The sequence below is a fragment of the Galleria mellonella genome, unplaced genomic scaffold (assembly GCF_026898425.1).
Source record: "Galleria mellonella isolate WM207_F2 unplaced genomic scaffold, CSIRO_AGI_GalMel_v1 utg223, whole genome shotgun sequence".
Taxonomy (NCBI): domain Eukaryota; kingdom Metazoa; phylum Arthropoda; class Insecta; order Lepidoptera; family Pyralidae; genus Galleria; species Galleria mellonella.
In genome coordinates, this window is record NW_026442042.1 from 640043 (window position 1) to 667919 (window position 27877).

General features: G+C 30.7%; 1 protein-coding gene across 9 annotated transcripts in view; it reads left to right on the plus strand.

Moving 5' to 3' along the window:
* The first annotated feature begins 7341 nt into the window (after nucleotides 1-7341).
* Nucleotides 7342-27877, plus strand: part of LOC113517611 (RNA binding protein fox-1 homolog 3) — a 68777-nt gene continuing 48241 nt past the window's right edge. For 5 of the 9 annotated variants that reach the window (XM_031912436.2, XM_031912437.2, XM_031912432.2 and 2 more), the window contains exon 1: nucleotides 7342-7679. In XM_031912436.2, the coding sequence (XP_031768296.1) occupies nucleotides 7668-7679 (12 nt within the window). In that variant the 5' untranslated portion in view covers nucleotides 7342-7667. The remainder of the gene's footprint in view (nucleotides 7680-27877) is intronic. The other 4 variants (XM_026902333.3, XM_026902335.3, XM_031912434.2 and 1 more) reach the window with 1 other exon arrangement.

The window sequence follows — 27877 nt, forward strand, 5'->3', positions numbered from 1 at the left end:
TTTGCCGGTAAGTCTCCAGGCCCCAGGTGTTTATGTGAGCAACTTACTTCAGCTAATAGATTCTGATAAAGACGGCTACTTGGCATTCTTGTCAGAGCTGAGTAAAATATTTATTTCAGTCCAGATCGTTTTCAATTGATGCGTCGTTATTCCGACTTGAGATAATGAGAAAACGGCTTCGCTCACAGGGCAGGGAGCTAATAACGAGTGAGCTTTATACAATCTTCGTTTTACAATGCAATTGTCTAAAACTGCATAAATATATTCATAACTATATACAATTATGTATGTTCTCGACGTAGAATGGGCTACCTCTTTCTTTCCCGTGGGTATTATAAATAATGGGCAGCAGCGTATCTCTTAAAATACCACCAGATCCCTATTGCAATTGCTAATCTGCCTGGCAAGAGTGGCAACTATTATATATCAATTACAAATAATTAGCCGTATGTCCCCGGCATAGAATAGGTCACTCTTCTTTTACCGTGGTTGTTGTAAGATACAACTAAGGGAATTTAATGGGTAAAGGGTAGGGCGGCAGCGTCTCTTTTAAAATATCAGCAAAGCCTAATTGTGGTTGTTAACCTGTCTGCCAAGCATGGCAATTATTGGCAAAGCCCCTCAAAGATGAGGCTTATGTTCAGCAGTGGACAGTTAATGGCTGATATGAATATGAAATGCTCATGATTGTAATCCCAAATGGGGTAATGATTGTCTATGAAAACATGGCACGCCTTCAAAAATTCAATGAAATAAATATGTATGAATAAAAATATTTACAAAGTTTTCACCAAGGAATATAATACTCTTCTGGCCAGATCGAATAATGAAGGTGTTTTCTCACAAATACCTATACAAACAGAACACCACGCACGTGTATGCTCACACATATCTAGGCTGCCTTGTATGTTAGCACATTAGGTTTATAACATTGATTTGGATTTTTCATATCATAATGTTATAATTATTTTTAATGAATAAAATAAATTTAAGTGAAAAGTTGGAGAAGTGTGCCATGATAACGTAGAAAATCTATTGTTATTAGTTGACTGTTGACTTAAATATTTTAGTATATGATCAATTATATTTCATTTACTAGCTATATCTCTCGACTTCGCCCGTGGTTGTATCGTGATATTGAATTGTCGATAAAATTCATTCAATTCGAAAATAAAAAAGTAATGGCAAAGCACAAACAAACAAATACTTCCGCTTTATTAAAATAGTATAGATTTAGGTCCTATATTTAATAGTCTACTGTCGTGGCAGAGTTATTTTATGCAAGGTCTGTATTTTTTCTATACTATTTAGAATAGTAAATAAGCTGATGGGTCTCCTAATGGAAAGTGGTAACCTTCGTCTAAAGACATAAAGAGCATCGTGGGTAGCACAGAATACAAGACGCGAAAATAATTAATTGGTTACACCTAATTAATTATTTAAAATTAAATATTTGCAATATATATTAGCAGCAGTTATCAGAATTGCCTTTTATCAATTGAAGTCGGAGGGGTTTTATTTTATAAAAAAAAGTACTAGTTTTTACCCTCGAATGTGTTCGCATGACGAGGATCTATCAAGTGATCGAGATAAATAGCAGCCTATGTCCTTTTCTATCCTATATAGTATCTACATATACAATTTCGTAACAATTAGTAAAGCTAATGGCTCAAGAAGTGATAAACAAACTCATTTTCACATTTATAATATAAGCAAGGATTCAAAATATTTTTACTGCCAATAAACTCCTTTTCGTACGTTTAATTTAGTTAGCAAGAGCTGTATAAGCTTGTTACTAACATTCAATGTGCTTCATTAAACGAGCAACGTAATCCTCAGACGACGCGCTCGCCAGTATTTTTTCAATATCTGTTCATGAAAGGTCAGTAAGACAATATTTTATTATATTACTTTACGAGCAAACATAATGAATACGAAATGATGATTAAATCAAGCTTGGAATATAATTCTTATTCATCTATTCATGTGTAGGTAGATATTGTCCAGTCCAATAATCCTAATAATATAATAAATGGATGTTTGTTTTTCTTTATTTTTTTTTTTATATAACACAAGGGCAAATGAGCATACGGCTCAGTGATAGTAAGTGACTATCGCCACCCATGAGCATCTGTAATACTTGAGGCATTGCAAGTGTGTTGCTGGCTTTTTAAAAAGTTAACAAGCTAACAATAAGTATTCTCTTTTCATGAAGGTCACGATGTCGTATTGGTACAGAAATAGTGCCGTTGGAAGTTGATTATTTGTTATTCCTTCACAAATAGACTATTAAAAGGATTTGAACATAATTTGCTACACGGCTATATTTCATTTAGTATAAAGGATCCTTCATGTACTGATTAATGCAGGCGAACTCGCGGAAAACACCTAGTGTAGTGCAAAAGTTTGTAAGAATGGATTGATGTTTACGCATTACGTCTTTCACGCATTATCTATTGAACGAAACTGAATGACCATTATGTCCACGCTTCAGTATTAATTCAATTATAAAATAATATAGTACTATCCATATCTATAAGCGATTATTAGATACATTTGTCACCAAATGGACTATTAACTTATTTGAAAAGCCAAATTTCAAAACAAGTATGGCTAATAAAATAGCTATAATTTGATACGTATAAACTAACCGATTTGAAATAAGAAGAAATTCTCATTTCAGCTGTATTTATTATTATAATTTTTTGTTTATGTTACGTCCATGTTACACTAAAAATATATTTTACTGCCGGCTACGATATTCTAGTCAAGTCAGAAACAATTTTGCTTTTTGCAATAGGGTTAACAACCGTTTTTGTCTCATATAAATTTTATTACGATTAAATAAATTATTTATATAAGTTTGTGCAATAAAATAGTAATTGATAAAATAGATAATGGTAAATAACAGGTCCGAACTCGAAAAGTATTTGACATTACTCGACCGTTCTGCCTATTTCTGTAATATATACAGCAAGTAGCTAAAATAAAAGCCTTATGCTAGCTTTGTAGCGTTCAAATTTCTGCGGAGACAAGATTTATCTGAGTTTAAGAGCCCATGTGACAATCCTGGTGATACATAGCTGTAGTTTTTTTTAATTGAACGACAATGAATAGCAACACCGACTGGGCTATTAGTTACGCTAACCAATGAAGTTTGATTGATGAGGTTGAATGCAGTTCAGTCGGTTCATCATGACGAATTCATTAGAAATTAACGACGGTTTCCAGGAAGAATTGCGTGGAGGTCGATCTAAGAGGATATATTGCTTGCTAGCAAGCAGTGGTGCTCTAGGCCAGTAATTTCTAAAGTGGGTTCCTCAGAATCTAGGGGTTCTGTAAAAAAGTCACCAGGGTTCCGCGAAATTATTTATACAGTGAAACAATTTCATTTTTCACATTAAAAATTAAACGAAACTATAAAATGTTATACTTTTAAAATATTTTGTTTTTATTTAAATTACACCGTTTTTTATTTATAATTGTTTGATACGGGCGTTCCGTTATCTTAAAAATTAAGGAACCTCTACTCTAGGTCACGTTACTAATAACCATTTCCCTCCATTTCCCCTCAACTTTATCCCTTTTCCCAACAGCTGCAGCTAGGTGTACACAGGATATATAAACCTCTTTCTTATGTTCATCGTATATCCATTTGCTATTTGTAATGTACAAAAATCTATCTCCCACGTCAGCTTCGTTGTTAATTACGATCAATTTCATCTATAGCGACTCTACCTATAAGCCAAACATTCTTCAAATAGTAATAGGTACCTAATAAAGGTGTGATGTAGGTAATTAATATTATACATAGGTATTAGCTACCTATTTATTACTGTAAATTTAAGTGTATTATTATTATTGTATTGTTATTGTTTGTAAATATTTTTTTTTACGTTTGCGTCATATACCTTTTCGGTTGGGATAGGTAGGAATAATAGATTTTACTTAAAACCATACTTATGTGTAAAACAATAATGTAAATAACAAAATCACCTATTTATTAAATGCTTAACGATTTAATTATAAAGTTAAAAATTATTTAGTGACATGCAATGGCATCTAGCGGAAAGTTTTGAAACTATAGAACTGCACGACTTGATGGTACAGCTGGTATAAAGTAACTAAAAATGTCTTGTACACATACAATAATAGATGGCGATAGTGAAACTGTATTATAATATTACAAAAAAATATATGTTATAATTATGTTGCACATAACTAGTTCGGTTATCTAGTAAATAATCGAATCTACTAGAACTATTAATAGTAGATACATATTTATGAAATAGTGGCATGGACATTTTTACCGAGCTGTGGGTAGATTCGCCCACGCCTTACAACGGTGATGAAAGTTCATCACACGATAAAATATCACAAATACCTTTCTAAGGTTCTATAATTGGAAGGTACTTAAGGAATTTCTATTATTCTAAGTAATGATATCAATTGCGTCTTTGTCAGACAAAATAAAAATGATGTTTGAAAAATAATTATTTTTATTTTCATACACCTATAAAATATCTAAGTAATAAAGAATAAATCTTGAAATAGTACTAATGTAATAAATAAATTATTGCTTTATATTTATAAGTTAGAATTAAAAGATATAAAACAAAAAATAGTATTTTACGTAAGTAGGGTGACTAATATTAACAAATTTTATAACTGAATAGGTACCATAAAAGTAGATTTAAAATAAAAATATTTTTAGAAAAAAGTTTAATGATCCTGACAATAAAAAAAAAAGTTGTGGAGATCACTGTTGTGGAGGTCAGAGAGACTGTTAGTATTTTGAGTAGTCCTATTCAATAAAATGGAATGAAAATTATATAATTTTCTACTAAAATCTTAGTTTTCATCTATCTATATATATAATAAAATATTGAGATAACAAACTGGTTCTAATAATTGATTTTATTTTCATTAGGGACTTCTAGTTCAGTTTTCGTATCTATTAGGAGACATTCTTACTGTTAGGAATAAAAAAGTTTGATGACGACAAAATCAATGAGTATAAAGTTAGCAGTCCTGTCATTTGCAAAAGTTGTCTGATACTTTCTAAGTTCTATCTCGGTCCTTCTTTATTTTTATCAATTCAATATTATCTATTTACTATAATCGACTAATATTGTCATCTAAATCATAGGTATTTATAAAATATCAAATACTTATAAAACTCATTTATCTTTTGCGACGGTATTTGCAAATTTTTCATTGATTTTGATGATTTATCTTGCAATCGATAAGGTTCACTCATGTGTAGGTCTATTCAATTTCGTAACGACTGAAATTATTAATAAAAACGGTTATAGATTTTTAAATAGTGTATCTACTATATACGTGTATTATGGTCTTCTAATTATTAAAGGCAAATAATAATTAATTAAATCGTTTTAACTGGGGTTTCCGCCATCTAAGATATCGTAGTCCGTGAAAAAAAGTAATACACGTACATAGTTTAAATTTTGCTATTTAGTTTCTATTTTACAGTACTTATGGTTTTATAAATATTTTAGATTTGTTTTTACAAAAGATAAATAATTTTTTACACACACATTCATGCTACCTAGTATAACTTAACGAGAGAGGGAGCCCGAGACTTGTTTACCCAGATTATAATATTCTGTAAACATATATTTATGATTAAACACTTGGCAGTTTACTAATTGCAAATTGTATAAACACATAAATAATATTAAAATAATTCCACCCGCTTTAGAATTTTTATCATAGAATAAATATTAGAATATGCTTTTCATATACACTTTATTTACATTTCTTTTGAAATATTTAACTTATACCATCCACTAATTATACATTTTACATTTTTGTCTGTTCGTTATCTGTATTATTGCAAAAAAATGGCCGATCGGATTTTTTTATTGGGTGATGATGGAATGGTAAGCCCGTCTGCGCTATTGATACGCTTGGCGAGATACTTGTACCAATGATTAATAGGTAAGGATAAAATCAGATCAGTTTGTTTATTGTGATAATTTCACCAGTACTTAACCAAGTTAGTCTCTAGATAAACCGTAAGAAAATAGTCTAGTTAACAAATGTTGCTAGCAATGGGGCTATTCATCCCCATTAATTATAAATCTCCTCGTCTCGACCGATTGGATTTCACTACATATTTATAATTTACCTTATACTTGATAAGTCTACCCATTATATGAAGACAAAAATTAATTGTTTGAGTGAATCATAGGGAACCGCTTGACTCTTTTAATATAAGAAATTTGTAGCGAAAAGACAATTATTAGGCATTTGTTAAACAGTTGCTTACAAAAATATTCCCTAGATGGTGTTACTATCAAATAATATCTTATAATCAAAACAAAAAAAATATTTTGTTAAGATATTCCTGAAAACGCATGACGAATGCAAATTTCAAATCAGATTCCGTCAATGTTATTTACGACTACCATGCGGATAAAATCGCAGGCTTAGCTAGTGAATTATAAATGTCTTGAACTACTATTTTCATCGTTTCACGTGGGTATTGAATCGCCATGGCAATCCCATGCAAGAGTAAATAGGTAGGTAGATGCGAAATGAGAGGGAACGCAGATGGAGGTTGGGATGACGCTGGGATCGGGGGCCCGGGAACGATTCATTGATCCGAACCACTCTCGGCACCGCGACAGGGACCGATAGGGGAGCCCAGCTACTGTGCAGCCTCTCACTCGCTCAACGTTTACATGAATTATTATTTGCGTCTATATAGGTTGGTATAGACATTTACAAACTTCACATCAAAGCTAGGAAAATGTGTAATTTTGTATTTTTTATATATATTTCACATACAAAAAAATAGGGATCTTTCGTATTTTAACAGTTATACAATTTTTTTGTTGTACTTTAGTGTTCTTAGTAGAGTAAGAGTGTCTACTAAATAGTGTAAATTCAGATGATGATAAATATTTTAAAGACGATAAGTATTAAGTACGCCCTTACTTAATCTTTTACTCATTCTAGAGTTTTAAAAAACTTTTTCATAATTATAATTTAAGTAGGTAGCTATTTAAAGCATAAAGGAAAAAAAAAAAACAAAAGATATTTACAACAAAATATAATTAGTTTAGGTATTTATTATTGGCAAGACATATAGTTTATTAACTGTTTACACATTTATTTCAAGATTAAGTTTAAGAAAATGTAATGTGAGGGTTGTAAAGTTGAATTGAAAACGATCGTTTCGTTGTTGATTGCCCACACACCACCACCCCATTGGAGTTGTATGAATGTGTGTTGTATGTGTGATAAAGATAATTGTAGTTTATCTTTATCGAAGAGCCGACATAAACCGAGTGTTGTCTATCCTTGTCGCACGGGCTGCGATTTTGTACACGGACGACTCGTTGAGTAGCCACGCGTGCCCGTCCGTTGTTGCACATCGACATCAACCGCTTTCAGTGCTACAGCGCGTTCCTCCGCGCTATATCTACATAACCTAAAAAGTTAAACAACCCTGGTTATTTTTAGTACTAATAATTGTAATTAATCATAAATACTCATGATTACCTCGAATTTATAAGTTAGTGCTTGTGAAAGTTTACGCTCAAATAAGGGCGGACGTGGAGTGTATTTTTGTGGAATAAAAAGTAAATACAAACGGCAAGCTGTGGGGATCAGGGGCCTTTTTTTTGCCGCCGCAGGGGATGTATTATCCTGTGAGTATATTCGTATTAATTATATCCATTGCGACAACAGCGTAAAGGTTAACAAATCTTTTTTTATGCACTGACGTTCAAGATAACCCTGTATCATTCGAAATTATTATTGCAAGTAGGTACACAATTTATGGCGGCGTCTATACTTGGATCACCTCCATTAATTTATAGAACTGTTTTATAAATATACGAAGTTAAAGTTCTCGCCAATAAACAACAATGACAACTAGAAATCTACATTTTACTGGTTGTCACGGTTACATCTTGTTCTTCCATTGTTTAGTTCCCTTTGTGGTATTTAATGACTGTCAAAAAATGATAATTACAATAATTGTAATTGTACCATGGACTGAAGCAAGAGATCAACAGATATAAACATCCATTAAATATATTATTTTAAAACAATTCCTAACCTACAGACATTTAATTCATTGTTTGACATTGAAATAGCAACAAATGTAGAAATATCTTTGTCCTGTTCTTGGTTTAGTCTTCTGCTTTATGTTAGAAAGGGAAGTTGATACTTGGTTTTTGTGTATGTTGTAATGTCAATATATTTGTAATATTTTAAGAAGAAACTAAATATAAAAGCCACTAATAATATGTAATGCAATATCTGAATTTATCAGTATCATTTGCATATTTTTTAGTACATGTATATATGGGACAGAGATACCTTTCATACACAGAAAGACAACTTTCATACAAAGTCTCCCTTTGGTATATGAAATAATATTTACTGTAAAGTGCATTTTAACTGCCCTGCTCTTTCTATACCAACTGAATTAAGTCCTACCTGCTTATATAAGTTGGATAGAGATTGTTAGTAATAGGATCTAACAATTCCATTACTAGAAATATATCTAATCAGGTTGACTTCCATACAGTTCTCTCTGTGAACCATCATAATTAATTCTTGTGGAATCCTTCACTGGCATTCTGCATGTGTATATTGATAGCACAGATGGGATTACCACTTCGTTTTAACTTATTTTATACCAATTTCCAAAAATAGGTCAGGATTGGTATAAAATTATATTATATATTGGTGATATGGGTAGAATAAATCTGTGGTTAATATTTTTTATTGAACCCTGATGATTTATGACAAGCCTACTGACCAGCTTTTTCATCATCACCTATCATTACTCACTAGTACCTCGCCAGCATATACTGTAGCCAGGGTTATTATTCCATTGTCACCTATTAAAAAGAAATTTCTATCAAGTATATGATTGTGTCATTTTCAGTAAAAAAATCAAAATAATCGTTCTCTAAGTAATAAATAAACAACTGTCCATTCTTAAGTACAATATCTTGAAAACTTGTACTATTTCAATGATGATATTATAGCTTGATTTTGGTAATAGGTATATATCTCCAATAACATTAGGCACTTTAAAAGTGATTTTCACCTAATTACCTTTGCATAATAAATACTGATGGACATAAATCTATATAAAAGGTCTTTTTAACATATTGATACAAAAAAAAAAACAAAATCACATTCTGATAAAAAATTATATTTAAAACTGACTAAAACATGTAAGATATAAAATAAAAAATAAACTTTATTAAGGTCACTATGAGTCGAGTTCAATGTTTACCTAAAATATGAAACTTCATGTTCAACTTCACATTACACTCATATTTTTAATACATTTGTAAGACATTTTAGCATGTTTGATAATAACTATTAATATAGCTGGTTAAAAAAAATCCATTTGGTTGTATACTCTATTTCTAGTGTCTTTTTAGCATTAGCATATTTAAGATTATGATTCTGGGTCATTGTCAGGTTATCATCAGAAAATTCTCTGGTGGATGATAAAGGAGTGGTAGCCCCGCTTGCGCTAACGGTATACACTGGAAATTCTAGGGTGACACAACAACCCTCCCAGCCTCCACTCTAATATATGTCTATGTATTTCGTCGACAATGCATTTTCTTTTTTTTTTTACATCAAAGCATTGAGCATTAGATTCTTTTTGTCTACCCTCATACTATAAGAGCCATGAAATAGTGATAGATATGTTTAAATTAATATTTATAGAAATTGATAACTACTTAATTGTTTCTTTAGTAGTTACAAACTGCCAAACTTTATATTTTTTTTTTTTAAAGCATGATAATGGAATGGTAACCCTACCCGCGCTATCGGTATACACCGGCGGGGCACCAGTGAAGGATGATATATGAGGATGAAGTAGGTCAGTTAGCCCATTGTGACAAATTTAACAAGAATTGTTCACGATGGTTTCCAGGGGGAACCACGTGGAGGTCGACCTAATAAGGCATATTGCTAGCAATGGGGTTGTCAAACTCCATTGCTAACAATCCCTTCCCCCCCCAAACTTTATATTTATTTCACTTATGATGAATTCCTGCATCTCATATTTAGATTTTAAACATATAATCTTACCAGACTTACAAATACAAAAAGGGTTAATTAAAATAATAGTTCTAACTCTACTTAGTTTGGAAATGAATGGTACTGTGTCACATGTCAGTGATATTATTTATGATTTTTATCTTGGTATACATTGGTATTATTTTTTGTATGGTTATTTTATTGGATATATAAGATTTGGTAGACATATATAATTTCAATGTTATCATTATATGGTATAAAACAAAGTCGCTTCTTGTCTGTCTGTCCCTATGTATGTTTAGATCTTTAAAACAATGCAACGGATTTTGATGCCATTTTTTTAATAGAGTGACTCAAGAGGAAGGTTTATATATATAATATATGCATAATATAGTAGAGAAACAATAATTATTTTAGAGTTTTTTAATGTGATGTCGTAAATAACACATGTTTTAGCATTTCATCCGTGCGAAGCCGGGGCGGGTCGCTAGTTATATAATAACTAAGGTAATTACTTCATTAAGTTCGGGCAATTAATGGGAATGATTAGTTAACAGGGCCTCTAGACAAAAGTAGCAAGCGAATTCGTGGATGGAATCGACATCGCTAGTGAATCCGTGAGTTGGAATAGTCACCCAGCGTTGCTATCTCATTCTATCTCATGGCCTCGCTAGCGATGTCGATTCCTTCGACGAATTCGCTTGCCACTTGTCTAGAGGCTCAGGTCTCATATTGTACCCTTGTGATAATTTTCATTAGTTCATTAGACACTTTTTTTTAAATATTTATTTCATGATAATTAATTACAAAAAATATAAGAATTTTGCTGTCTTTATAATATAGTAAAAGAATAATAGTTGCAAAGTAATTGCAATGATATGATCATGAGATAGACACTTAAAATAAATTTAAAACTCATACTGTAAACTATTTTAAAGATTTAAAATTTACAATGAACTCTGAAATTTTTATTAAACATTTTCCAAATACAATCTTCTATTTAATTTAAAAATGATCACTGGGTATAAATAATGAATACCTATATATAATTAAATGAAATGTTAAAAAATATAATAATCTAAGACAAACAAATTATCTATAGTTGAATTTTATAAATAATATTTTAGGTTAGTGGCCAATTATTATTGACCTAATAATATTATAGTGGCCACCTATAATATTATTAGGCCAATAATATTATAGGTGGCCACTAGGAATAGGTTTTGTAATTCCATGGTTGATTAAATAAAGAATAATACATTTGATGGAATCATAAAGGTTGCCAATGAGAATTAATTAGTTATTAAATTTTTATACATTATTATGAAAAGCTTTCTATTATTAATTTATAGATTGTATAAATATAATTGGCATATATCTTAAGTACTTATCTACCTACCCTCTATTTATATAGGTATACGATTTCCATACTCACTTTCATTTGTTGAATCTCTGATACAAGTTTAACAAAACTTGTTTTTACTTTTATTGCCCTTGAACTTATGCTAATTTTTATTATAGATTATGTTTATAAATCATTCTTGGGAAATATTCCACTGATTACCTATGCTTATGACATTTAATAAATGTATTACATGTCATAAGCATAGACATATAGATTACAAAAGTTATTGATAGTCCTTTTTATTAAATCGTTCTAAAAATACCATCTGTAATAATGTTTTTATCAATTCTTTGAACTTTTTTCTATTATAATATAAAAATTCAGAATCAAATTTAAGTCGGTGACAGTAAAGCTATCTAACACCAAAATTAGGGTGAAAAATTGGCACGATAGTGAATGATAGTAGAAAGTATTAAAAAAAACTACTTACTCGAGTCTACATATTGACTCAAGTATCTAAATTCATAAATTCTTCAACACATAAAAATAATTTCTGTATAAGAAAGAAGATTGGCGCCGCGCTAAATTCAAGCATTGAGTCTTCAGATAAAAATCTGATTTATTACGGGAAATACCATTAGTTACTTGTATTTAGAGGAAATTTTATCAATTGTGCATTTGTGCCAAAAAGTTGAGGGGCAACACGTGGCAACGAATATATAGATAAACAGGCCTAACAAATAATGTAAGTGTATATTTCTTTCAAAATTTTTTAATGTAATAGAAAGAAAAACAAAGTTCATAAGATTTTATTAAATCGATAAATATTTTATTGTTTTATATTATAATCTTACCAAATAACAAATTAATATATTCTTCAAGAGTAAATTAATATTTATTTCGTGTATTGAAGTCGGCCTAGAAACTCTTGACCCTAAAGGGTGACACCCTCACACGAGTACTGGTATTATTACGTAGTAGTATTTTAATATTGTTATATTGCGTTTTAATTACAAAATGGAATGTAAGATTAAACATTAAATAACTACATGCTTTTTAAATTTACTACACGACGTAGTAGAAAACATTATCCTTTTTTTGTGCGACGCCCCGATCGTGAGCCCCACCGTATTGCCCCCATGTATTTAAGCGTTTGCTAGCAGCCGCCAAAAGGGGAAATTACGGGTACCCGTTCATGCCTCAAGGTGAACGCACATGCCGATCAGAGATGGTAATAAGGACGAATTATTCGCATACCGCCCTTTGTTCACAATTTGAGTTCATGGATTTATTAACAACCTTGAGTTCTTCTACCTGCTCACGAGATTGTTTGTAGGTCCAGGTAGCAAGACTCCTGTCGGTAATATCCGTGTTGTGGTGTACGGACATCGACGTCTATCGTCATACAAGCTGCATCAATGGATGCATAATTGACTTTATAATGAAAGTTGCAATTTTTTTTTAATAATACACCTGTATGCAGTAATTATAATTTCATACAGTAAAATTTCCGTTAGCTATGTTTATGTAAATTTCAACTCTCTCAAGTTTCAAAACGATTAAACTATGTATGTGAATATTTAATATTTTTCCATTTATTATTTACCAAATACTGTATTATAAAACTAGTTATTTGTTATAAATAACAAGGTAAATACGATTTGTGTACTATAATTGAATCAAGAATTCAACATGTAGGTGGGATCGCCAAGTGGACAGGTCTATAACTACAATGACGTGTAATAATATTATATGTTTATATTAATATGTGCTAAAAAATAAGATATGTGAGATATAAATATGAATTGAAATGCTAAGGAGAGCAAGCTTGGATGGACGTAGATCGCAATAGACATGCTTTGTCTGATTTACAAAGTCAGTCACTATTACTCATCTTCAAAATGCCTGGCTCCATTTAAATTGTTTTGTATTAACATTTCAGCACAGAAATACTATTTGTCATAGTAAGTCTCAGTGTCCAGTTTTTTTTTTAATTACAAGGATTACATTAAACAAAGGAATCTAAGATAGAATACTTATTTTCCGGACAATAGGACGCCATAAGGCTTGTTTTAACATTGTGGCAAAGGAGTAATAATTCAGTTACAAGTAGTTACTTATATCGGATATTCCACTCTATATGGGGGTTAAAGTTAACCACTAATAATAACACACAGGACAATTTTAGATCATCCCAAGTCCCAAGACAGTATACGTCGGCACGTCTCCAAGTGATGAGATCTTGTTTATATTTTTAGATAGTATTATTTATATTATTTTTTTATTCTTGTCATAAAATTATAGTTTTGTTTGTTTTATAATGTAGAATATTATATTGTAGTAATAAAAAATATTAATAAAATTAGTTGTCAAATACATTATTAAAATTCGCTAATTTCATATGTCTAATATTTTGATTTTCTGTTCCCAGAGCTTGTATGTACTCGTATAGGTATATAAATTGTCGAGTGTCATCATAATAACAGTTAAAAGCGGTGATTGATAACGAACATGTAATTTTAAATAAATTATTATCTGTAATTAGTTTCATTTTCAGGTAGACGTTCGATATCAGTAAATAATTATACAATATATGTTACTGAACTAAGTGTTATTTTGCGAAAATTCATACCTCTGGTTAATTATTTTGTTTAATTCCGCTACTATTAGCATGTTTGCAACTACCAACAGTCTAAGATTGACTGCTATTATTGTTACCAGAAGATCTACAGTCTTCCATATTAGCCATCATTCTCTGGCTGCCATTTTATTCAAGCACGTTTTGTTGCACGTGTTGCACCTCTAAAATCTTCAAGTTGTAGAACTTCTGGTAATAATAATATTAGTCAGTCTATAAGTGTCGGCAGTCGCACACATACTAATGATAGAGAAATTAAAATAATTGTAATCAAATAACCAGTCATATAGTTTAGGAATAAGACAGAACACTTATTGTTTCGTCCTGTAGATCAAACAGCAACTCGCGTCGTCTCTCCGCCTATGATATTCTGGCGCTTATCAATTGATTTGCTCATTGATTTTGAAACAGTCAACCATAAAAATAATTTATTATTTCCACTAAACCATTTTTCAATTTAATTGCTTACTGTCTATACATATATGAAACTAATTTTGTCATTAAATACATAAATAGAAATTGTATTTATGTAATTAAACTTTCTAAAAAATCCACCATATGACTGAAAACAAACCAAAAAATACCTACATCTAGCTAGTTTTTATATCTACTTCTTTTACTCATACACATACGGAGTAGTAAACACGAAGAAAACTACGAGATGCGTAACTTCTTAGTAAGTAGGTTGGTATTTTCTAGTGATTTTTATTACCGAATTGCGAGCCAGAAGAATCTCGTTGACAGAGTTGCGACATTTCTGTTTTTGTCGGTATGTAGGTTGTGTAGTTTATTACCCATATAACTTGACGAGTATTATTATAAACGGTAAATAGTTTTTATTCAATTATATAGTTAATACTCATATCTTCACAAACTTAGTAAATTACATTTAATTACGTACTGGATAAACTAGAAATGCAATGACAGGCGAGACCCAAAAAATTACATTGGTGTGCGTGTAATATAGGAGCAAATGTGTAGACATTTGCAAGAAACTGAAACTGAATAATTAGTAAATATTCATGTATTACATATTATTGTACATTTTAATTTAAAGGCATTCAGATTTTTACTTGGACTAAAATCAATAATGGACTAAATTCATTTTATCTCATGCAGAATATTTGTAATGGTTAATATGAAATGTAAAGTCTTGAGAGCTGTTTTTTATTTTATTTCATTAAAACTAATGACACACCACGTAAAATTAATTAGAATTCGTTTTTTTTTTCTAAATTGCGGTAAATATTTTTGGTGTCTATTGTGTCCGAAAATTTACGTGCCTGTTTTTTTTTTTCTATATTACCAGTATATATTTTTAATATTAATACCTTTTTATTATTCATATATTAAATATATAAAACAAAAGAAAACACTTAAGTATTAATCTCTTTGACACTTGACACTTTTAAGTTTCGTAAGTTGTGACTTATCGCAATAATAACCTGTATCCAGCTTTCTTATCTTTTAGAATTACCTCAAATAATTACATTTATAAGTTTATTGGCATCACTTATCAAATTTACTAGCAGTCTAATGCGTCATATATTCTCAATTAATATGCAATCTCTTGATAATTTCGACGTTAAGTTTCATACCACTAATCCTGTATCCACAGTCCGTTGCCTAACTTTGATCGTAGGTAATTTGTTTCTATATGTATATTAATCTCCTTAAACAATTTCTGAATAATCCCAGATAGAATAATCTCTATCCAGTCTATTTTGATGTATTATGTACACTGCGGAAAAAGATAAAATAAGAATTGGTATAGTCTTAAATATTACTTATGAAACGAGAATCGACTATAGTAGTAGTACTAATACTTCAGTAGTGCTAAAATTAGGACATCACAGTGTCTAGTCTAGCGTAATGTTTATTTACTAAAAACGTTAATCTCTCAAATCGGAATATCATAACATCTGGCACCTTTTTCAGAGTAGGTATTTATATATGTAGGTATTGTGTATACACCTATTATATTATCTTACTAATATAATAAGATTGTATCTAGACGATGTCTATAGATGGGAGATAATTAAGAGAATTTAATATGAAAGTCAAATAGATACTATAATAATATTTTAAAATATTGTCTGTCTGTCTATATGTTTGTTCCGACATTACGTAAAAACTGCTGCATAAAAATGGATGCCGTTTTGATAGTTGAGTTCCTAAAGGTCTAATTTAAATTCTGGTGTATGTTTTAGTTGATACGTCATATAGAAATAGTCCAATTGCTTTTCCTACTTCTGAAATTCACACGTATGAAATAACAGGCAAAAAGCTAGTACGCAATATTATTATGGTTTTCTAAAGACGCTATTAGACGACGCACACTCTTATTAATTGAATACATGGGTCGTGTTTCGTTGCTACTTGTGACATTACAGCGGAACGTAATGTAATAACGCCACCGTAAGAGAGCAGATTCCACAAATTAATTTGTTCATCACTTAATGAAGAAAACGTGTAGCAGCTGTGAAGTATTTAAAAGAATATAGTGATACTTATACCACTTCTAAGCCTTATTATTATTAGTTAAATAGTAATTAAAATTAATTGTTAATTAATGTAATTTCTAATCAACATTTGTTTATCGATTTGCCATGTGTTAAGATATTTCTGTGTACTCTACAATCTCATCCTTGTCATTAGGCGCGACAAATGGTAGAAAGCACATTATAACAATGCAGGAGAAAATTCGAAATAAAACCGTTAGGCAACGTGGTAGTAATATTATTTATAACTACGTTACTATTTATTATGCCAACATTTATTAATATTGGCATATAATAATTTATTAAGCCAAAATCCTCTTAAAGTAAGTAGAGACACGAGGCACACCGGCCCGACAGTAGGACAATAATGGGTTGCTAAAGTTTACATAATTTGATAAAAGACTACACTGGATACGTCTCTAGTTGTATAGGATCTCCATTGTACGCTTCCAGAAAGTTACAAGTTACAAATTAATTTAATGTTCGCTGTATAGCGAGCCTTGTGGATCTGTTAATGACTTACTTATTTCGTCCATTTAAAAGTTTGCTGTAGAAACAGGAAATTTATTTATCTACCCTTTGTACCCTTTAGCCTTGCGGCTTTAAAGGCGACTGACACAGTGCGGTAGATGTGTTCACCATTTTAATTTTATTCTAAATTTAGCTTTCCAGTATTTCCCCTATGAACCCTATAATTATCTCACTGAGTTTAATTGCCCTTGATAGATCTGGTAGTATTTTTTTCCATAGTTTTTTAGCGTTAACTATTTTATACGCAAGTTCTCTTATTTCTTTTAGTCATACATTGAATTGAATTGAAAATATTTTCCATGTTAATATTTATTATTTGATAGTGCAATGCTGATTCACGTTAGATGAGGTTGTAAAGGTAAAGGTCACTTTAGAGGTCAACTGCGTTAGAACAGTTCAAACAAGCATATTAAACTAAGAAAAAAAAAATTATTTCTGCTGAAGATTATAACATTACGTTTAAGTATCGTCACGTGGTATATTTTAGAAATAGTTTTGAGTTTAATTTGTATCGATAGCACCGATTACAGACTGCAAATGATTCTTCAGTAATTGCAAAAAGATAGAAATCCTCATTAATTAATTATTAATTATGTTTAACGCGAATCTACTGCACTCTCTCAGATATTTGATAAGGGATGCGAAGAGAAAGATACCTAAATATAGAATCTACATGTGGGTTAGAAGTCACGTTATCATCAATTATATATAATTATATACGTAATATATGTATTAGACCGACACGTGTGACTATAGGTATATTTCTTGCGCTCTCCCGCGAGAATAGAATAGCGAGCGTTCTCAGTGATGGCAAATAAGTTTCCGTACCCATCCTACCTGCTCAAGTATACAATGGCAACAACTTCCGGTATTCGAACGTTATAACTACTGGCAAAGTTTATGAATATTGTTCCGAAACAAAAAAAGTCTAAAAAGTAATACTGACATTTATTCCGAGGTATTAAATTGGCTAAAATAAATATATTTACATCATTTTTATTACGACAAAATAATGAACTTGGCATTTTCTGTAACTTTATAATTATCTCATAACTCGCCTAAAATCGTAACAAAAGTAAATGTTTCTTATTAACGAATTTAATTAGGTATTTTCCTTTCTAGGATAATTTATAATCGAATCATCGTGGAAAAGCAGTTACAGGCATTTGTATTTTTTCTAATCCATTAAATAAAAAGGAATTGTTTTACTCATGTACTACTTGTTTATGGTAGCGGATATCAATGAAGATGAGATAAAGTCAGTTGGCCCATCGTGACGAATTAATCAGGAATTAACCAGTATGGTTTTCAGGGAAGTCGCATTGAGGTAGATATAATAGAATATTTAATTACTAGCAATGGGACCACTGTAATTTGCTAGTTCACGTTAACAATCCTGTCTTAACACATCTAATATTTACCTTAAAAAATAATGTATCTGTACAAACAGATATATCAAAGAGAAACGAGATTTTAATAAAAAAAAATGAGATGACAACTAGCACTGCGTTTATGAATAATTAGAGATGCATCACGTAATAGCCACACATCTCGTAAACACGATTCAAAGTATGCATTTAATTATTCATAATTATTCTGATATCATATTTGTAGTTAAATAAAAAATAAATACCATATACCTATTGAACTGGCTCTCAGAATTTTTATTTTTATTTTATCATTCCGCTATTTATTTAATATATAACCAATAACAAATAATTATTTTCGTATATCATTAGACTATATAATGTGTATAATTATACTGCGTATCTGTCTCGAGTTTCATCATCGTAAAATAAAATATATTTTTTCAAAATATTTACATTTACTGAAGTAAATTATTATCAATTTATCTTAGTATATAAATTAGACTATTTTTATTGGGTTTTTTACCTATTCTTATATATACCCGCCGCGTTGTACAACAATTGTAGCGTTTTATTTAATTATCATAACATTTATTAATTATCTTGCTTATTCCCTAAATTCATTCATTCTTTATAAGACCAATGACCACATAGATTGATGACTAAAAACGGTAACTCACGATCAGTTCTTTTAGAAATATTTTCAATGCGCATTTATCACTAAGTACCGAATATAAAGAGTAACGTAGACATAAATAAATAGTAATGTAGACTGATCTCTTCTTTTCTTGTTCTATTCATTATTGGTAAAGAATAATTCCTTTTTGATTGATCTCGATTAAAAAGGAATTATTCTACCTATCTAGGTAATATAATCAAAGAGATATCATTACAAATGTATTTATAATAAATATAATAATATATTAAAATGTTTGTGGTAATACTTATTTCAGAAGTATTCGGATCGCCAGTAATAGTTCTTTTGTCAAACTTTTTATCATTGTATAGAAATATATTATTTTCCAATTGATCAATGTTTAGTAAACTCCTAAAAACATCGGAACCGACTTAGGTATACGTTTTGAGAAGTAAATTACGATAATATCTTCTTCTGTTTCGAAGAAAAATGCAAACAAAAAGGGAATGGGACATTTTAGAATAATCAGCGTATCCTTTAGGGACTTTTAATTAAGTGAGCAGTTTATGGAAGCAATTATGAGGCGATGTACAAAATAAATGGAGAAAGAAACTTCGTCGATTTTCTACAAACTGCGCAACTTTCGTAACTTGTGAAGCTACAGTAGATATGTTCTCAACGAAGCATTTCCAATATCTCAATTATGCTCATATTTGCTCATATTTAATCTCGGTTCAATTAACCTGCGCCTTCGTTCAATTTGATGGAGCTGTCTGTGACATATACCGTCTCATTTACATATGTTTATTTATGTAGGCATTGTTTTCCATTATTTATGTGTTCCAGTAATATTGAAATACGGATATAATGACGATCCCGACGATAAAAGGGCGAAAATGTTAATTAAAAATAAATAACATTGATACAGTAAATAAACAAGTACAATGCCTGACGATAGTCCAAATATACATTTATTTAGACTGTTGTCGGGTATTGTGTTAGTGCTTACCTATCTATGGATTCAGTGTCAGAGATAATGCTGAGTGAGCCCTTTGCACTCATTTCATCACTCATAAAAATTATCTAAAATGACAATACGAGTATACAGTAAATTACAGTACTGTAATAACAAGGTAATTTATAGCATAAACAAATCAATTTTTTTATGTACAGTGAAAGAAAACCACATACCATACCATATACCATACATTATAAATATTATATTTATAATATAAATAAATATTCTTCGATATAATCCCTAACAGGGTAGTCGGGAAGAATTTGTCTAATGTTTCCTTTATACATTTACGGTCGGCATATACCATATTTTGGTGTCTTTTTGTTATAACATTCACATCAAAAATATAGAGAAAGGTATATTTTTTGCGGTCAATATTAACTTTATTCTTTTAATAAAACAAAACAGATGCTTTACTTTATGAACAATATGATCATACGTACGACAATTAAAAACAAAGAGATTTTCTGCGTTTAATGAACTCTAATGTTAACACAAATTCTTCTCAAACATATTTTACATATCTGTGGTATACCTGTCTATTTAAGTTTTAGTTTGTGTATTATAATAAACGTATGTACTTATGTAAATGAATAGTATAAAGCGTATATTATATTCATCGATAAAAATATTCTCAATATTTACATTATATTTTACATAATATAAACAAAAATATTAATCTCATGATAATTTAAAAATGATATGTAAAATTAAGTAAAATTGGGAGTTGACATTACGATACCTCATAATTGCTACAGTCTTTCAATTTTATAACGGTGTTGAGTTATCCTAGTTACTATCCTCGTCAAAATATAAAACGTTTCGTAAGCGGTCCTTAAGAACTGTCTTTTTTTTTATATAATTAATTTTAATTTGCTTCGGACGACTTACAAAACCCAGTAATTATTTAAGTGGGTAACACAATTATGATTTTATGTTGAATGAGGTCACTAGAAGAGTTTTCCCCTGTTTTAAGGACCAGGTTCTTTGTTAATATTTTATACGTTTATTTATTATAATTTTCTTATTTTTTAATTTCATGAATATAATCTGGAATAAATAGCTGTTGCGATCTCATTCCCCTCCAGTAACCTACTCGTAGTATATAATACCTTACTTACCCATTGTTTTAACCGCTTATTTACAGCTACCGTGCTCGCATTGAAAAACAGAACAGCTGGGGCTGCTATAATTCATTTTGAAATGGAGTGAAATTTGTTTCCAGAAGTCTCTTCAGGAATAATTTTCTATATTCAGTGTCATTGTAGTTATTATAGAAAATACATAGCTAAAACGTTACCTTGGGTGTTTTGTCTGCTTTTGTGTAATCACTGGCAGCATTTTTGGCTGATGTTCATTTGTTGAGCGGACAGCTTGTCGACAGACACTAATCAGTTGCCTCTCTCCACGTTCTGAATATTTTTTAAACTAATTAATTATCTACCTTAAAATAAGACGTACTACGTATTCGTTCATATAAATCCCGTGTCAAGATGCTCGTTCACGCTAATCTTCGAAACCGTTCAACCGATTTTAATGAAATTTTGTAAATATGTATTATATGCTCCAACTTGAAGCTCTTAAACTAATAAGAAAAAATAAACCCAGTGGGGGGTAAAACGTTTGCCGACTCGGTAACACAAAAATACTAAATCAAACTGTTTAAAAAATATATTATATAGTATTATATTTGCATAATATATATATATATATATATATATATATATATATATATATATATATATATATATATATATATATATATATATATATATTTACCTCAATAGAATCGATTTCTTAACTTAATATTTTGATAAATTAATTTTGCGAAAATACCGTTTTTATTGACCATCATAAAATAAAATTATAATAATTTTGACTTAAATCTATTACAAAATTAGTTCAATATGAACTAATTGCGCTTACAATATAGGTTTCGCCGTGATATCAAACTGAAATTTAAATTTTAGAGATAGGTTTAAAGAAATGGCACCTCAGAATCGACCGCATTATCCCATTATCCACAGAAAAAACCTAAACGTGCGAAAGTTAGATGTTCAATACATTAGATGTCAAACCACAAAAGCGTGTCTAATATCAGTTTATCAACCGATTTCAAAAAAGGAAGTGGTTCTCAATTCGGCGGTATTTGTTATGCTGCACCATTTAAACGATATTAATCACTTAGACTGAAAATAAAAACGAGAACTAAGAGTTGAACTTTTTTTATACTAGGCCAGCCTATTCACACAGAAAGCCGTCGTCTACAGACAGGAACGACAAACACAACAGATGTCACAGTTTACAATATGACCGTGATTAGAATAATACTCGTACATTGTTTATATTTAATTTTTTTAACATTTTTATCTTTCACCAATGACCTCTGTTATTTTATGGTTCACTTGCTGCGAACTCCCCGGGTCACTAAGTGTTATCAAAAATTGTACATCACATTCTACACCCGGCCTTTTATTTTCGATTCCCAAATCCTACTGATGCTATCCTATTGATACGAAATAACATAATTATTATATGTATCTAAATAGAATAGATACACCTACAATATAAAACGGAATATTATCAAATTTTACCATTTCAAAATGAAGTTTAGTTGAGTGTTTGCATTTATTAATTATTCCTATTAGTAAAAATGAATAAATAATATGTAAATGCGAAAGTGGCCCTTTTTGTTACATTTTCACAGGTAAACTCTTGAACCCATTTGGCTGATATTGGTCGCAGTAGTAGTGATAGCCTGAAGGCCAAGGTTGTCATCTAAGTCATAACTTTGTTATCTAACTATTATAAAATTGACATCAAACTGCTCTGTGTAATAACGATTATCCAAATCAACAAACTTGGATTTGTTTTACTGTTAGGCCAATTAAAAAAAAAACTCTATTAAATTGACTTGACCGAAAATCAAATCAAAATTTTGTGTGGGATCTATTGTATTGAATGTTCAGAGTTGTTTTGTTGACAGGTTTCTAAATGGAATAAAATTAAACATTTCTAAATCGATTTTATTAATTTATTTCAATAACTTGGACTTTATATAAATGATTTGGCTTTTCTTATTGTTACATCATTATGTGTACTTTATACAAAGTTCAGTCTTGTTTCATATCTGAACGTGAGGTGATATTTGAGTTAGAGGGGGCCGCATCATTTTGGTTATTTAATATTTCTTTGGCGACAACAGAATGCAATGAATGCTCATTCTGAAGGAATCCTTTATATTGTTCGTGTTCACGATATCCTAAAACTCTTTTAATACCGCCATCTTTCCTGAATTCCATCGGGGTAATGGTATTCGCGGTTTTATTAATCATATTGTAGTTGTTGTTACTACTCGTATTTGCGGTTTGATGCTGAAAGGTTACGTAGGCATAAGGTTAACGGGGAATAATAAAATATTGTTTAAATTAGAAAATTATATTCTAACACTTTTAAGTATCAAAAGAATCGCACGCGTCTACTTTTCTACACCAGGGCAATACTCCAACCAATTGAGGTCCTGCTTCATTATACATTCTGAATTATTTTCAATCCCTTATAATGTATTTTATACCTATATATTTCAAGAATATGGTATATGTTTTATATTTTTCAAATTACTTAGTAGGAGGTTCTCTATGCAATATCTTCACTATTTCTAAACTGATTTTTATAATTCTCTTTCATTGAGATATAGTTTACTGCCATGTCGGTGGCCTATTAATTTTGTCATGGTTAAAGTCACTTTTTTGTCCATATCTTTTACACGCGGCTTCGTCTACATCACCGGATTATGTTCAGTGACATGTATACCATTTTATATAATGTGTTTTAGCAATTTAAGCACTAAGATGTAATAAACAAACTCACTTTCATACTCAAAATAGTAGTGGTGCAGTTTTATAATGTTTTCCAAAACAATTTTTCAATAAAGTGTTTAATAACAATAAGGGATAATAAGGAGATTATTTTTTATAATAATTATAAAGGTGAACACTGACTTCCTTTTTGAAACTTGTGGCAAGTGTTGTCTGTGTATCAATTTTAAACTCTTTAGTTCTAGACCTATCTCAAATGGAAATAATGTAAATTATTAATTATGGATTTAGATTTTACATTCGACCCTAGTATCTGCCAGTCACTGTCGTTAGTGACGGTTACAAACCCCAGCTATTAATAATTGGATATGTTATTGACGTTCTATATACGAGAATTGACTATGTTTGTATCTACCTACGGTTTGTATCTTCTACGGTTTGTACTTATTTTGTATACTGATAATACGTATAATAAAAATAATAAAGGTTCTAAACTTTCAGACTTGTGCCCGAACTGTTGTTTAGGGGCATGACAAAACGCCAGCGCTGTTGCAGTATATTGTACTACAACAGCCTGAGCTGTTCCAGGCGCCAATAGGCTACTACTACTTCTTCGTTCGTATGTTTATACAGGGTGAAATCGAAATATTACCATCTTTTATATTCAGTTTAATTATTAAAACATTGCCTATATTCTATTAGTGAAAATATTTTTTTCCGTAAAGACGATAAATATTTTAAATCTCGAATAAAAACACGGCACGTCCAGTTGGTAGATCTATATCTAACAATGACTATATATGGGCTTAAAGCATAGACTTTTCTAGGAAAAATGTTTTACTGGTAGAACACTTTCTGTCGGCTTGTTTACTATTTTAAGTTGCTTAAAAAAACTTAACATTATTCCAATTTCTGATGTATGTATTTTAATACCAACCTAAAATATCTTTCTTTTTCTTCAAAATTTATAACTTATTTGCTTGAATAAAAAAGGACTATAGTCGCAAAAGACAAACACTTTGTGATCTTGACAAAAATGTTTTTGGATAAATTGGCCACAGTCCAATAGCCGTGGCATAAAACGGGTTAAAAGCTGTCGTATCAAACAACTGTCTGCGACTGAACTCTATTACATATGATTTACATTTCCTCTGTCAATTTTTTATAGGTGTACATATCGTCATAAGTATGCACTTCGTTGCCAAATATTAATCGTTTATATTTGAAAATAGGTTAACTGACTGACATGAGAATCTTGTAGAAAGTAGTAAGTAATTGTAGTCGTTTTTAGGATTTACGTTGTACTAAGATAAAGGGGAAATAAAAAAAAAACACTCATAATTGGTTCTGTTAGCCAAAATATTGCTCTTAAATCATCAATTCAAACATTTTTACTTACTTTCTATCTTCGTTCTATCGTGTAGAAGTCTGCTTGCATTATGCATTAACAATTACCAGCAGGCAGGCCGGGTGCTTGTTTGCTAACATGGAAAATTTTGTACTTAATTGTTATATTCATCGATTCTTACACAAGATAAATACATTTACGTACTACTGGCATATGATTGGCGCCAGTTCTGACGTGGTTACGCCCGTTTTACGTAGTAATATGATGCTCTTAAAAGTAACAGTTTATTCGAATCAATATTTTCTCATTTTATATAAAAAAAATATCATATATATAAATATTACTAGTTCTTGTCCTCTGCATTGCCTGCGTGAAACCGGGTTTTTGAATGAATAAAAGTTGACTTTATTTGATATAATAACTATTGTGCCCGTGGTACTTCTGAAACCCTCCTTTTTAGTGGATACTTTAAATACGAATATGATCAATCCAATCAACAAAGATCTTAATATTCTTAGAGTTTTGTACAATGTAGGGGCCAAATCGTCTAATGTACGAGTATCTCATGACCGATGAATACCGATTCTAATAAAACGTACACCAAATTTTGTGTCGGATTAATTCCTATTTAATTCATAAAGTGTCGTTAATATGTTTTCTCGTAATTAATTAATAAATAGACACATTAATTAAGATTTTATTAGTATCTATGAGTATATAACATATTCTAATAGATATTGAGAATTATCAGACACACATGAAAGAACACAATATAAAAATAGTCCTACTACAGCCCGGCTCATCTATTGTTACGAATCGTACGCTTCCTGTTATAACTGTTGATGTCTGCTTGGAGGAGCATTGCGTGTTTATTGACAGATAACGAGGTCACAATTATCTATGTAGACGGGTACTATTTCTTACTACGATAACAGTGGCCATTTCGATATATTATTATAATATGATATCGGTAAGTGTTCGTGTAGAAAAACAGGCTAGTGTCATTCTACTCGCAATGTGACCTGTGATAATTTGTATAATGTACTAAATGATATAATTACAAGCATACGTATGTGTCAATATCTTCTATACTGTCATATATCGTGTATACGTCCATAATAACTCTGTCAAAATTCATAAAAACAATGTAACCACAATAACAATTACAGGTTGATTACTCATGTGAATAATCTTAACTATTATTTATCAAATCCTACTAATATTGTAAATGTAAAAGTGAAGTTCGATTTATGTTATTCACTCATGCTTAAATGAATGAATGAATTTGAATGAAATTTTGTACACAGATATATTTGTAGGACACTTACTTCAATCCACGGAGACAAAGTCTCGGGAAACTGTAAGAAGTAATATAAAGTTTTGTTTTTAAAAAATGTTGACAAAATTACAACTAGGTTATTAACGCGCAAATAAAGGATTTTGATTTCTTGTTCCGATCGAAAAATTAATAATGGATATCGGAATGGAATCTGAATAGCAGCTGTAAACCCAAGTTTTCATCTTATATAACATACGTACAAAAAAAAAAAATATCACGCTAATAGTACATAAAAAAATATGACAGAGGTAAGCAAATGTCCAAAGGCGAGCTTTCACTTCCAGTAAACCCAAAGTGGAAAGGACAATGTCATCGGATAGAGCGATGTACAACTGTGACAATTTACAAACAAAAAGAACTAGATAAACCTAAGATTATACATAACCAATTATATCTTATTTAATTGTATATAAACGCTCATACATGTATACCTACATATTCAAATAAATATGTTCATAAGGATAGAAGATGCTCTTTAAATCTACTCTTAAAAATAATGATTGTAATCTAGCAGCTTAGTATAATCTAGCAGCAAGGACGGTATAGTTTCCGTTATAGCACGTAGTCGAGTGAGGAGGGATTTTGAGGATAAGAGATTTCGTCGAACGACAGAACTAGGAAGTCAGAACGTTCAAGAACGTAGGACGAAGAAGAAGGGAACACAAACAAAAGGGAATGTAAAAACAACAGTTTATGAAAATCTCGACGCTTTTGAATTGCCAGCCATTTTAATTTTGTTCTATAAATGGGAGACATGGTCGTATTTATGTACACCATAAATAAAATAAATAAACCTTGTTTTTCGGAATCGCTTAAGCTATGAAGCTTGATAGTTCTGTATAGAATTATCCAGTCAAACTAGTTCTTCGTGCTAATGTCAACCTTGACACTTCGAGGCGAAGAGATTGTTAGTGATGGGGTCTAACTGACCTATTGACAGCTATTAGGTAGACCTCCACGCGGTTCCCTCGGAAATTATCGTGGTTAATTTTATTGGAATTCATCACGATGGCTAACCAACATGCTTTCATCGTCATCTATCATCCCTCACTGGTGCCTCGCCAGCGTATACCGATCACGCAGGCGGGGTTACCATTCCATTATCACCCATTAAAAAAAACCTTAACACTTCTAGATGCCAATTTTATTTAAGTCGCGATTAGACGCACTCTTTATTCTTATCCTCTATTTAAAGATCTTCAAAGCGTGTTACTTTTTGGTAACAGATAATATTATAGATGTGAAAGTAGGTTTCTTTGTCCGTTTGTTTGTTTGTTTGCTTGCT